Genomic DNA, 13,182 nt, shown 5'->3' on the forward strand with positions numbered 1-13,182 from the left:
CGTGGTTGAGGTCAGGTGTTGTAGCCCAGCTGCCTAAAAATATCATCTTAAACACAGAGCCTGAGAGAGCAGTTACCATTCCAGATCTATATTTCAGTCTTCATGCTTACTGCGGACAGAGGTCTCTATTGATACACACACACACACACACACACACACACACACAGTTCACACATGTCCACTGAGGAAAAGTTGAGGTGCTGTTCTGCGATCCTGTTCAGGAACGGATTTAAAGCTTTAAACAGTTACAAGAAAGAGGTAAGTAATTTTTTTCTACCACAGCACTTTATTATAACAATCAACCTGTAGAGTAGATGAACATAGAGCAAGCCATCAGTGTACTTTTTGGCCTCATAGTTCTCTTTAAACAGCCAGTATCATGAGTAGATCATGACAGCTTCAGTTCATCCTGGGACATCACATCACTGTTTTACTCCAAACCACTCAATCTGACTGTGGATGACCTAAATATCCTTGCAAATGGGCATAATGGTTATACATTTCCTCTTTGATAAAGCTTGTTGTTAGGGCTGGCTCAGGTGAGCCCTGAACCATCCCTTCGTTATGCTGCAATAGGCCTAGACTGCTGGCAGACTTCCCAAGATGCACCTCTTTCCTCTCTCCTTCTCTCCCTCTCCATCTGTACGCATCCCATCTTATCCCATTAATGCATGTTACTCGACATCTTCCCTTTCCCGTAGTTTTGTGCTTTCTCGTCTCTCTCCTCTCTCCTGTTGCCGCTTTCAGCAGGTATTTCTGCTTCTGCACCTTCTGTTCCTGCTCGACAATCACTACTACAATTATTATTATTAGTCTTATTTTATTACCAGTCCCATTACTTTTACCATTACTTTAAATCTCTATGTGGAATTTGCATTGTGCTACTCTATGTTCTCTTTCCTCTTGATTTCTCTCTCTCCCTCTCTCCCTCTCTCTTTCTCTCTCAACCCCACCGGTCGAGGCGGTTGGCCGCCCACCCTGAGCCTGGATCTGTTTAAGGTTTCTGCCTCCTAAAAGGAAGTTTTTCTTTGCCACTGTTGCCAAGTGCTTGCTCATGGTGGGATTTGTTGGGTCCCTGTAAATAATTTTATAAAGACTATGGTCTAGACTTGCTTTATATGAAAAGTACAATGAGATAATTTCTGATATGATGTTAAAAGCTAATAAATGGTTCATTCGAATTTAATGGGGATTGTATGATTATCAAAATAAAATAAATGAATAAATTAGTTAATTAAAACAGATTAATTAATACCTTGTAAATTGGGGGATTTATCATACAATAGTTTTTTTTTAATTCACAAATAAATGTTGTACAGGTTTTCAAAGAGCAGTTGAAAGGAATTATTTATTTCTCAAAGCTTATGTTGACTTAAAGTGTCCTGTTTTGTCTGACTAAGAGTCCAAAACCCAAATTAATTCAGTTTAATGTAAAAAACAAAAAAAAATAAAAAAATAAAAAAATAGTTGGACAAGAAATAGTTGGCAATTAATTTTCTGTTGATCAACTAATCGATTAATTGACAAATTGGTGCAGGTCTATATCAAAATATCACTGGTGTATAAGTTTTAATATTACATCTACACAGCCTGGGAACTGATAATAATGTGCAGACATGTTTTTGTTTGTGATTAAGTTCAGGGATGTGTGTGTGTTTTCTGGGCAGCAGAGGTGAGCTATGTCCTCCTGTGAGGTGAAGTTCAAAAGCAGGAACCCGTACACAGCGGTGCGGGTGGACCCAGACAGTGATTACATCACTCCGGGAACATTAGACCTTGAGCAGCTGTTCTGGACCAGCACCGGGGCCCAGTATGCACATGTCAATGAGGTCTGGCCCAGTGTCTACATTGGGGACGAGTGAGTAAATGCACACATAGAGTACAAGTGTCAAAATTCATGATAGCAGCTTCATATTGAGTCTGTGTGTTACATGAAAACAGGAAAACAGCTCTGGAGCGGCCTGGCCTGAGGGATCTGGGTGTCACACATGTCCTTAATGCAGCAGAGGGAAAGTGGAATAATGTGCTGACTGGTGCTGATTACTACACTGACATGGACATCCAGTACTACGGAGTAGAGGCTGATGACAAACCCACCTTCAACATCTCCCAGTACTTCTTTCCCACGGCCCAGTTCATCCACGAGGCCCTCAGCCACCCACAGAGTAAGACCTGGAGCAAATGAAAATCATTCTATGCAGAAGCTTGTATGCTTCACTATGTTTCTAATTAATCTATCTATCTTTGCCTAATTTTGTTCTAGACAAGGTGCTGGTGCACTGCGTGATGGGTCGGAGCAGGTCTGCGACTCTGGTCTTGGCATACCTGATGATGAATCACAGCTTAACTGTGGTGGACGCTATTGAGCATGTGCGACAGCGCCGCTGCATCCTGCCCAATCATGGCTTCTTAAAACAGCTCAGAGCGCTGGACATCACAATACAGGAGGAGAGGCTGAGACAAAAAAGAGAAATGCAAGAGCAATAGTACACAACAGATAGATAACATGCCTGTGTTTACTACTTCAATTTTTCTTCTGAATTAAGCTGAGACATACAAAAATGTTCTGTTTCTTTATTGGGTCATTAAAATGTGTTTTGTTTTTGTGTCATGTCAGTCTTATGAAGTTCAAATGTAACATTGAAGAATGTTGTGTCCTAAAGGCTTTTTGTTTTTAACATCGGGCCAGTGCTGGTACTGATCAGAGAATGGACAGAAATGTTCTGACTCAGTCAATAGTTCTGGTTGAGTTAGTTGTATGTGGCACAGGTAAGAAAGAAGTGATCATATATAGCCTGGATGCAGCACTGCCTCAGCTCTGCTTCTGTGTCCAGCAGTAGATTCGTTGATATGGGATAAAACGTGAAATTGACCAAACTATGGTTCGCACTCACTGATACTATCTCGGTTCTGCCTCATCCTCATTTCAGGGCACTGATGAGATTATTCTTTGACATCCCAAGACTGTTTGCAGAAGTGTTCTATTTCAAGACTGACAACAAGACTGAATTCTTTGTTTAATTGAATTATTTAAAAAAAAAAAAAAAAGTTTAAACATTAAACAAAAACACTGTTTATGCAAATGAATTTTATGCATCACAATCTAGCACAGAGAAAGGCAACTTGAGTGCTATTGAGAGTGAGACCAGGAATAATATGTCACAAAGCTTTTTGGTGTATCTGAACAAATTAAACAGCCTATTTTAATTAAGATAAATCTTTTGGGCTCCTTGCCTTTATTTGATAGGAACAGCTGAAGAGAGACAGGAAATGTAGGAAAGAGAGAAGGGGGGGGGGTGACATGCAGCAAAGGGTCATGAGTTGGACTTGAACCCAGGATGCTGCATTAAGGAGTCAGCCTTGTACATGGGGGGGCACACACGCTCTACCAGGTGAGCTACCAGGGTGCACCAAGAAACAACCTATGTATCGGAGGGACAATGTACATCATTTTAGTACCAAGGGATATACAGGGTTTCAAAACATCTCGTAGTATTCAGAAAGCTGCAACATAACACACACTCAGGTAAATACAGATGCCTAAGCCTGAATTTAGCTTATGTTCTTGTCCCCCCCATTTCGTTTGTATCTTCCATTTGTCATTTGTGGCAGTTATTGCCCAACAAACATAAAAATCTAATTAGGTGAAAAAGCATATTTCCATTCAATTTACATCTGATTTGTGAGGCGGACGGTCCTGAACTCAGGTTACATATTCTATGATACTGCAAGAGATCAACATACACCCAGAAGAACACAGGCTACTAATGGTGAAAAACAATGGAGGAAAGGTTTGTTTTAATGCCCCGTGTATTCCTCTGAGAGAACATTCAAATGTAATGACATCTTTCAAAACAATACCAGCTACCGTATATGCATTTTACAGATGTTGTGAGTCCATTTCCACCCCCACAAGCCACCAGTTGCCCATCACTGGTCTAGCTTGCAAGTTTCCCTGCAAAGACAAATGCGGGTTCACATAACACCTGTAGGCCTCTGCAAACAGACATTTACAGAGAAACGAAGAAAAAAAAAAAAAAAGGCACTCATTACTGGAAGCACCTGCCCAACAAAACAGCGTGAGGAAAAACTCAAACTTCCACGATGGTGATGCTGAAGGTAACTTCTGAATATCGTTGACACAGTGAAGCTGACATTTAACAATGATAATAGGACTTAGTGGGCAGAGACTTTGACACATTTAAGAGTGTGCGCTTAAGGAAAAACATTTGGTTTTATAACTGGCCTGTTAAATTGTAACAAGTCTAAACTCATCAGGAATAATTCATCTTAAAAAAAGTCTAAAACAAATCACTACTGCACAGTTCAATGCAGTATCCAAAACCTCCCTTGACAGTGATATTATATTTCTTAGTCCTCCGTGTATAATGTGTCCTCCCAGTGTGGAATTAACCTTTTCGGTCTTCAAGGGGAAGAAACTTGCGAGATGTCAACACGAGTGCTCGCAGCTGAGTCTGATGGGCGTCAGTGCAGCCAGACGCTGGCAGTGTCAGAGCCAAAACACATTTAGAACCAATCCAAAAATTACTGTCCATTAAAAACAAGATTTCCCATTTAGATCCTTTATGGAAAGCAAAATAATCACATCCCGTGGTATTATCACGATTACTTCATGGTCATTTATATATCTTCATTGGCTCTTGGCTGCATGATCTTCTAGCGGCCCCAAGTGGAGAACACAGAGACAGGCACACGTCAGGAGGTACCCAACTAACAATTGGTAAGAAATTATGTGTAGATGAATTGAAAAATAACATGGACGGCTGGCGAGAATTGAGGGTAGTAGTTGTAGAAAATAGTGGAAATCGAGGGTCGGAGTTGTGTATGGCAGGGTGAGTATGAGGTTTCAGGCTGAAGGAAAAGTTGGCTGGGAGTCATCAGTTGAAGTCTGGTTTTTCTGGGAAGGTGCAACCTGCTCGTCTGATGATGACGTTGGCAGCGTAGTGTGCCGCTTTCACGCACTGATCTAGTGGTTTCTCCTGGACCAGCTCAGATAGGAAACCTGGACCACAGGGGGAAAATTTGACAGAAATCCACAGAAAACACAGGAAAAACAAAAAAGCAACAGAGAAATGTATTAAATGACAATGCAGGAAAATCTTACCTCCTACAAAGGCATCACCTGCACCGTTTGTGTCAACAATATCCTTGGGATCAATCTTCAGTACAGGGAATGTCTCGACCTTGTCGCCTGAGCAGACACAAGAAAAATTATATATCTACAGTCTACCTCTAATAAAGATAAGAGACTGAGAAAAATAAGAGTAACATAAGAAAAGAAAAAGACTAAGAAAATCTTACTCTGGGTCATAGTGGTTTCATCCTTCCCCTGGGTAAACACTACAATCCTCTGTCTCTTTGTGTTGACTTTGGGCAAAGCCTGGGCTTTTTTGGCAATTTCCTTAATGTCCTTTGTCTACAGACAAAATACACATTAACACAACGAGTTGATAATGCATAAAATACATGTGCAAATGCTAAATGAGACTGTCAGGTCGCTCACCTCGAAGTCTTGCTCTTTAGCGAATGCAGCTGCCTCCTGAGGAACGAAAAAAAGATTGTTTCATCAACAATCAACTAGTGGACACAAAGCAGAGAACAAGGATGTTATGGTGATCGCCCAAATTATGTTATAAATAATAAGAAATATACCCCTAACCTGTTTTTCCCCCTTTTCTTCTCGGCAAAAGCTTTTTGGGGGATTGTGTGTTTTTTTTGTTTGTAAATGAACCGAACTGAAGTGAGTTTTGCTGTTGGTTAACCCAGAAATCCCTTAGTGGAGTATTTTTGTTGTATGAATTGAACAACTGAACCGACAACTGGGAAATCCCAAAAAGTGGAGTTTTTATTTTTATTTTTTATTTAATTACTGGTTTAAACTAGGTCAAACCACTACAACGTGCAGCCTATACAGTGCATTCGGAAAGTATTTACAGCGCTTCACTTTTTCCACATTTTGTTATGTTACAGCCTTATTCCAAAATGGAGTAAAAATTCATTATTTTCCTCAAAATTATACAAAAAATACCCCATAATGACAACGTGAAAGAAGTTTGTTTGAAATCTTTTTTATTTTTAATAAATTTGCAAACAAAAAAAATTACATGTGCATAAGTATTCACAGCCTTTGCCATGACACTCAGAATTGAGCTCAGGTGCATCCTGTTTCCACAGATCATAATCCATTAATAATAAGGAATAAGGCTGTAACCTAACAAAATGTGGAAAAAGTGAAGAGCTGTGAATACTTTCCAGATGCACTGTATGTAGAGTATAAGAATGTACTGTGAAAGTCTGGCTTACTGTCTCATTGCCGAACAGCACATCAACGTAGGGCATAACCTGCATGAGGTTATCCTTGAAGAACTGGCAGATGAAGGGCGCAGAGAGGTTCAAGCAAAAGAGTTTGTTATTTTCAGACGCATGCTTCGCCACTTTCAGGATGGACTCCAAAGAGACAGTCAGGAAGAAACCCTGGAAGCAAACGGTGAAATTGGGTCAAGACTGATCTGCTTTATATATCTTAACAGGCTCTAATGAATCACATGAAGTAAGTTCTTGAACAGAAACTGCACCAGTATGTCAGGAAATTCCCCCATGGGTCCTCGGGTGGTTACCCACAGGTACAAGGGGGAAGTGACAGCACATGAGTTGACCTGTATATCAGAGGTAAATGGCAAACACACCATATAGTAGTTTGGTAACTACTACTTACAGCAATATAGTAGACTTTAGCTTTTTCTACCAGCTTCCAGTTTTCTTCCAGGTCTAGATGCTTATCCTTCTTATAACAGTTGGCAGCAGCTAGGTTAGCTACCAGAGACCTGAGAGGAGGAAGCAAAAAAAGAGATGAAGAGTTACAGAGAGATGACATTATAATGAGTCTACATATGCTTATTATTACTACAGTTACCCACCTGTTATCTCCAGTGATGCAAGCAGCACATGTCCCTGTGGGCTCTTCATCTTGCTCGTAGTAGTGGGCATCGATGTGGGCCTCCACAGACTTCTGCTTCAGGATCTCTCCAAACTTGTCTTTGCCAATGCAGCCAAAGAACGTGCCCACTTTATGGGGTTCTTGGATCATCCACTACAGACAGTGACAACAGGTCTGATCAGCATCAGTTATTTAAGGCTACTCACTGAGGCCAACATTTACAGTAAGATTTCACAGAGCACTGATGTGGCGACAGAACAGGAAGTTAGTGAGTTTGTGTGTACACGACTGACCTGAGCAATCTTTATAGAGTTCTGTGTGGCTCCACCAGCATGGTACTCAACATTGAACTTCTTCACTAGCTCATCAAATCTACACACAGCGACAAACATGTAATTCACATAATATATATTTCCAAAAGAAGATTCCATGTGATCCATAAAAAGTTTGTTCATTTCTGCAAAATTGAGACTTACAAAATCTTTCTTTGGGGTGCTGGCTAAGTGCTAAGGTAATGCTAAGCTTCAAACATCACCACATACAAACTATCAACTGTGGCTGGGCACTGAACATTTGAGTACTGACCGAACTGTGTCTGTTTAGCACTGAAGGCTTAGCCAGATTCTTATTACAACATTTTGAGAAATATGTTTGTTTTCTTGCAGAGAATTAGATGAGAAGAAAAGATTAAGCCAGTAGCAGATTAGTTTAGCTCAGCATAAAGACTGGAAACAGGGGGAGACAGCTAGTCTTGCTCTGTCCAAATTAAACAAACAAGATATAACATATTAATTAGTGTGCTTTAGAGGTGCTAGTAGGTGGATGTTTTTAAACTTAGGACAGAGCCAGGCTAGCTGTTTCTCCCCGTTTCCAAACTTTATGCTAAGCTAAGCGTCTCCTGGCTGTAACTTCATATTTAATGGACAGACATGAGAGTGGTATCCATTCTCTCATCCAAGTCTCAGCAAGAAAGCCAATAGGCGTATTTCCCAAAATGTCAAACTATTCCTTTAAGTCTTATTTACTTTTTCTTAGATCAGACATTGCCACAGTTAAATCATGAATCGCATATAAAAAACGTCAGAGAGGTAGTGTTTATCGTTATGGCTATTGTATTGGTTTGCATGACATTGCACAGTTGTTGCTGGGAAATGGAGAGAAGAGTGGTGGTGAGTGTCTATTGCACTCATATTAGCACTCTACCCCTGAGCACTAAAACAAGAAAGGCCTGTGTGGTTTAAGTAAGAAGACTGACATGGTTAAATGTGTGTGGACTTGCACCTTCTACATACCAACTAACCAAAGGCTTCACTATTAACCCACCGTCTACCCACTGGGATCATAACCACATTGCTGACTCTAAAGTTGCGAATCATGAGAACAAATCTTCTCTGACATAAATAATTCATAAAGAGAAATGTAATCTTATTTAGTGGTTGCATTAAAGTTGGCTTTATCTTTTTAATTTAAACTTCAGGCTTTATCAAACATATATAGTATAAATGTGATCTTACATTATAACAAGCCCTATTGCCAATGTAAAATAGATATTACTAGAGGACTACCGGTCACCATAAACATAAATGTGGAGAGTCAGAATACATCAGTATAATTCTCTCTCACACACACACAACACACACACACACACACACACACACACACCTTTATCTCCTGCTGTTAAATGTTTGCTTTCTGGCTCTTGTTTCAGAGGGACTGGGAGGTGAAGTATCCTGGTTTACTACTGGCTGAGACTAGCTCTCTGTGCTGGATCTGCTGCGCTACCATTGGCAGTCAATAAAGGAACAGAGGTCAGTCGTTGTGATTTCTGGTGTGCACCTGTTTTGACTGGCCCACTCTCGATTTTAATTGTGGCATATTCATTTTCTCCTTGTACAGACTACAAACCCTGTTAGTAGATGTGTAAGAGCTCTACCACAACTAATATTCTACAGGAAATGTTGCAATATAGGAGTTACGAACAGTGCTTTGTGTTTGTCCTCTGCCAGGATCTGGTCATTGGGTTTCAGAGTGTACCTGCAAATAATTAAAGGAGGAAAAAAAAGCCATTAGTTTCTTATGTTATCAAAACGATACTAAATTAAACCCAGCTGTTTTTATCCATTTAAAAAACTCCAAGCACAGATGTGTGTATGGAAAAAACACACAATAAGAATGGGGATTATGCTTATGTGGATAAGCAATGCAGTCACAAATGGTGGTGCTGCCAAATGGGTTGTTCACGCCCATGAAAATGTGATTAATGAAATCATTCAGCCAACAGATCATAGGCAGAGGCTTTGAGAAACTGTGAAAGTGCCTCAGTTATTACCTACCACCACTCAGTCTAAATCAATATGGTTGGTCAATAACGCGAAACACAGTGTCGTTTCCTCGAAAGACAAACGTAGGTTGGGGATTAAGGTGCAGTTTTGGTCCTGCTTTATTTATTCTATGCAAGACTGAATTAGACCTGTGATTGGTTGGTTTAGCTCTAATCCAGGATTTTACATAAGGGGTTTGAAAGTCGACTGGAACCCCAAGGAGACCTTTGCCCTGGTCAACAGTGTGACAGAGCTTGGACAGACCATATAACTGCTAATCTGACTGTGTAGACTTTCAGCTGATAGCTCCCACTATTTCAAAGAATACAAAAGCAAATAATTAAAGAAGTACATAGGTAAATAAAATCTCTTAATTATGCAATATTTAAGCAATACTTTTACAGAAACCCCATAACCTTAAACAAACTTAAAGGTGAATTGTTGATATTCTTGTGCTCTGCTAACTGCATTTAAAAAGGCTTAGCCGACGTGATTTAAGTACACTGATGGAACGAAAAAAAAAAAAATCAACGGGAGAGGCATTGATTGTTCGTTTCACTCAGCTAGAACAGTCAAATAAGTATCACCTCACTGTAATGTAATGATACACTGTCTCATTTCATATATACATGTATATTTCAACGATATATTAAAAGTGATATATCTAATGGACATGCAGCTCTGCTGATGATGATTATCAGTTGGCTCTGCTGTTGCTCCTGTGCTTTGCTCTCTTCTCTCATCATTATGTTGTATCTTCATTGATCAAATTACATCATAAAACCTCTTTCTCTCATGGTCAGCCTGTCACTGGGGTGACCTCAATGATACCAAATGTCTATATCTCACTTGATCTGATTCTGACTGTGCTTTATGGAGATTTTACAGCAGCAAAAATATGGACTTAGGCTCCACATCTTTAACTAAACAGAGTTCATTCAACTTTGCCTATATAATTCTAGGGTCAACATAAATGGTGCAATATGTGCATTGATGTTTAAATTTTCATTTAAATTAGCTTTTGAGGAGTCACCTGTGCAACTACCGGGCAGCAGTTTACAACTACTTGAGCATTTCTAAGCCAGCCAATCAGAAGTGAGGACTACAACTACTGACGACAGTACTTTCTTTATTAGTAAGAAATTCATTCCATCGCTTCAGTCCTTTAACTTACTTGTCCAAGAAGTCTTTGTCCACTACAGCACAGATGTCCAGTAAGGGGTTTCCCATCCCAAAGAGTGAATTAGGGCTGAAACAGAAAGATTAAGCGTTAAAACAGAAGACAAACAAAAACACAGCTCTACAAGGCTTGGCTTTAACATGACAGCATGGACTAGCTATCGTCCTTCTTTACCTCTATGTAACATTAGTATTTTTTACATTAACTCAACTGGCACAACAGTAACAAGGAGAACATCTTGCAGAGTCCATGTTGTTTTGTCCTGTTTGTCTGTACTTTCTGAAGCTGCTCTTAATCATGAAATTAGATTTGAAATCAGTTATAGCTTCAGACTGGTTGGTTGATTCAATAAAAGAGCAGACAGCCCTATTTTTAGCACAGTGCAGAAAGGCAAATTTAATGGACTCTCATGTGCTGGGTTTTTTATGTCACTGTTCACTAAGTTGCAAAACCCAGTTTTGTTTTCATGTGACTTCACATCACATGACTTCAAAGCTTAAAAGAATAGCAGATATAGCCAATAGTCTGAGAAACAGAGTTTTGAAACATGCACAACTAATCAATAAACATTACAAAAGAATATGAATGTGGTTGGCGTTCAGTCATGCATGTAACCATATTATGACATTCACTGTAAGGCAACATCAGGACAGCAGTAGGCTGTGTGTGTCTCTGTGTTTGTGCAGTCCGTTCTTTCCTGGGGGCAAACAACTGAGTACAGGGCTGGAATATCATAGCAAATCATAGTCTTGTGATGCCAAAAAACAAATTTTAAAAACAGCACAGCAACCGTCTCAGCACCTCTGCGCTTTGTGTCAACACATAACAACGCTGGAACCTGTTTTACACATCAGTGACCAATTACAGTCAGTGAGTTAGTCTGCAGCTTTTGCTTTTCTATAAGCAAATATTGAACAATCTTTGTGTAATACTGCAAAAGCACCAAGAGATTGTGGTAGCACGTTAATAATACGTGTAATCAGATCTGTGTCTTGGTGTCGTCTTCACTCCTGCATGGTTTTCAGCACAATCTTGTTGGTGTTTCTGGGAAAACCCCAGATGGAGCAAATCTTTGAACACAGCCCCTGACAGATGCCACCTCCACATGAACATGTGCTAGCATATTTACCCATCAAGCCTTTCTTTCTACACTTGCCTGAGGACAAAACTGAATAAAGCATAAGAAGCAACAGAGAAGAACTCCTTTTGAAACAGCAGAGTACGGAGACGTAGTTACTCGACAGACAGCGACTTATGCTACCCAGATGGGTTTTTGTCACTGAAAATCCCAGCAGATGCCACACCCTTAGTATAATTTTCTACACCACATAAATCTCCCAATATGCAGTCAGATGATTACTGGCTTGTGATGCCAATTACAGAACCCATGCCTTTGAATAATTTGTTATGCCAACAGCAGTCTTACCTTGCAGCAGACATGGTGTCCCTCTCTCTGTGTACCAGCTAGATACTGACAGACCTGTTGAGCAACCTAAAACCGGCTAACAAAGAGCTAAGCATTTAAAAACTTAACAATTTCAGCACAGTTTGCGAGCAGATCGATTTTCCCCTGTAACCACTGATCCTCCTACTCGGGGCTGACTGATTGGAGGCATCTGAAAGGGGAAGGGCCAGGACAGTGTCTGTCTGGTGATTGGCTTGTCTTGCCGACTCTAGCCTCAAGCCACTCACTCTTTTGAGGCTCAGCTACATCGTGAGATGCGTGCTGATGATAGAGGCAACAGAGATGTCATGATATGACAACAGCAGGTTTCAGTTGAGTTAAATAAGGGAAATGCCGAGTGATGCACCGTGCCAGATTTGTTCCGGGGGAAAGAAACCCATCAAAACATTACATTTTCACGGCCAAGTGACTGCCTCGCAATTATTTGTTTTGGGAGCTGGTACAGGATGGATCAGGCAAGCTTTCTCTGCAGCAATCGTTGGTATACCAAGCAGCGGAGCAATCCTTGGCCCTGAATGAGCGTGCCCAGATCAGCCCAAGTATTTCTTTCTGCAGCTTTTAAACATGCATGAGCAGGTGGCTGTCACGTTGAACCTAGATTAGATATTGGCACACTTGCTAGATTTAAGGGACGAACAACAGCAGTGTCTAAACGCTTCTGACCTGACGTTACAATTAGCTAACCGCTAGCTATGTAGCTGCATGTCTAAAGATCACGTTAACTAGCTACTTCGATGGACTTTACACCGACCGTTAAAAAACGGCGACCTCTTCTCCCCACCAACCATTTAATGATTTTAAGAACCCCCACATGTTCAACCTCACCATTTTTTAATATTATAAACTGAAGATTTGACTTGCGCACAAATTATCACTCAAACAACTCAGAGGAGGGTCGTGTCTCCTCGCTCCGCAGAGAGACAGTTTGTTAGCTTTTGGTCACCTTAGTTTGGCAGAAGTCTCTTTGGTCGGAGACTCTGTCTTCTCCTCCTCCTTCTCTTCAAGTTTTTGTTTCTTTGCTTTTGGTTCTTCTGAAGCCATGGCTGACGGGCACGTTGCAATCACCTTAACCGGTGTGAAAACGCGGTCGTGCTAACAGTGACGGCTGGTACCCTCAGTACAGCCTCGCAGGCACCCGATATCACCCCCAGACTATGACGTCTTCACAGAGATCCACCAATCAAAAGCCTTACATTTAGGTATTAGGAAGAAACTCATAAAACTTGTTTACTGTACTTTAAAGGTGCACTAATCAGTA

At 40.5% G+C, this 13,182-nt stretch overlaps 2 protein-coding genes across 4 annotated transcripts; one reads left to right on the forward strand and one right to left on the reverse strand.

Moving 5' to 3' along the window:
• The first annotated feature begins 66 nt into the window (after window positions 1–66).
• On the forward strand, window positions 67–3,366 carry LOC122884446 (dual specificity phosphatase 29). 2 transcript variants are annotated; one of them, XM_044214396.1, is made up of 4 exons: window positions 67–258; window positions 1,668–1,858; window positions 1,942–2,165; window positions 2,264–3,366. In XM_044214396.1, the coding sequence occupies exons 2-4, from the start codon at window positions 1,680–1,682 to the stop codon at window positions 2,485–2,487; spliced, it is 627 nt and encodes a 208-aa protein (XP_044070331.1). In that variant the 5' UTR covers window positions 67–258; window positions 1,668–1,679; the 3' UTR covers window positions 2,488–3,366. The 2 variants fall into 2 exon arrangements, with proteins under 2 accessions (XP_044070331.1, XP_044070330.1); XM_044214395.1 differs by having other exon boundaries at window positions 1,671–1,858.
• Window positions 3,202–13,051, reverse strand: adka (adenosine kinase a). Of its 2 annotated transcripts, none has more exons than XM_044214393.1 (11): window positions 12,868–13,051; window positions 10,454–10,528; window positions 8,939–8,992; window positions 7,252–7,330; window positions 6,939–7,111; window positions 6,737–6,845; window positions 6,325–6,495; window positions 5,525–5,560; window positions 5,323–5,437; window positions 5,126–5,212; window positions 3,202–5,023 (listed from the first exon to the last, which is right to left on the reverse strand). In XM_044214393.1, the coding sequence occupies exons 1-11, from the start codon at window positions 12,963–12,965 to the stop codon at window positions 4,899–4,901; spliced, it is 1,122 nt and encodes a 373-aa protein (XP_044070328.1). In that variant the 5' UTR covers window positions 12,966–13,051; the 3' UTR covers window positions 3,202–4,898. The 2 variants fall into 2 exon arrangements, with proteins under 2 accessions (XP_044070328.1, XP_044070329.1); XM_044214394.1 differs by lacking the exon at window positions 12,868–13,051 and adding an exon at window positions 11,886–12,840.
• Window positions 13,052–13,182: the final 131 nt, after the last annotated feature.

This window comes from Siniperca chuatsi, linkage group LG11, assembly GCF_020085105.1.
Source record: "Siniperca chuatsi isolate FFG_IHB_CAS linkage group LG11, ASM2008510v1, whole genome shotgun sequence".
In the NCBI taxonomy this organism is placed as follows: domain Eukaryota; kingdom Metazoa; phylum Chordata; class Actinopteri; order Centrarchiformes; family Sinipercidae; genus Siniperca; species Siniperca chuatsi.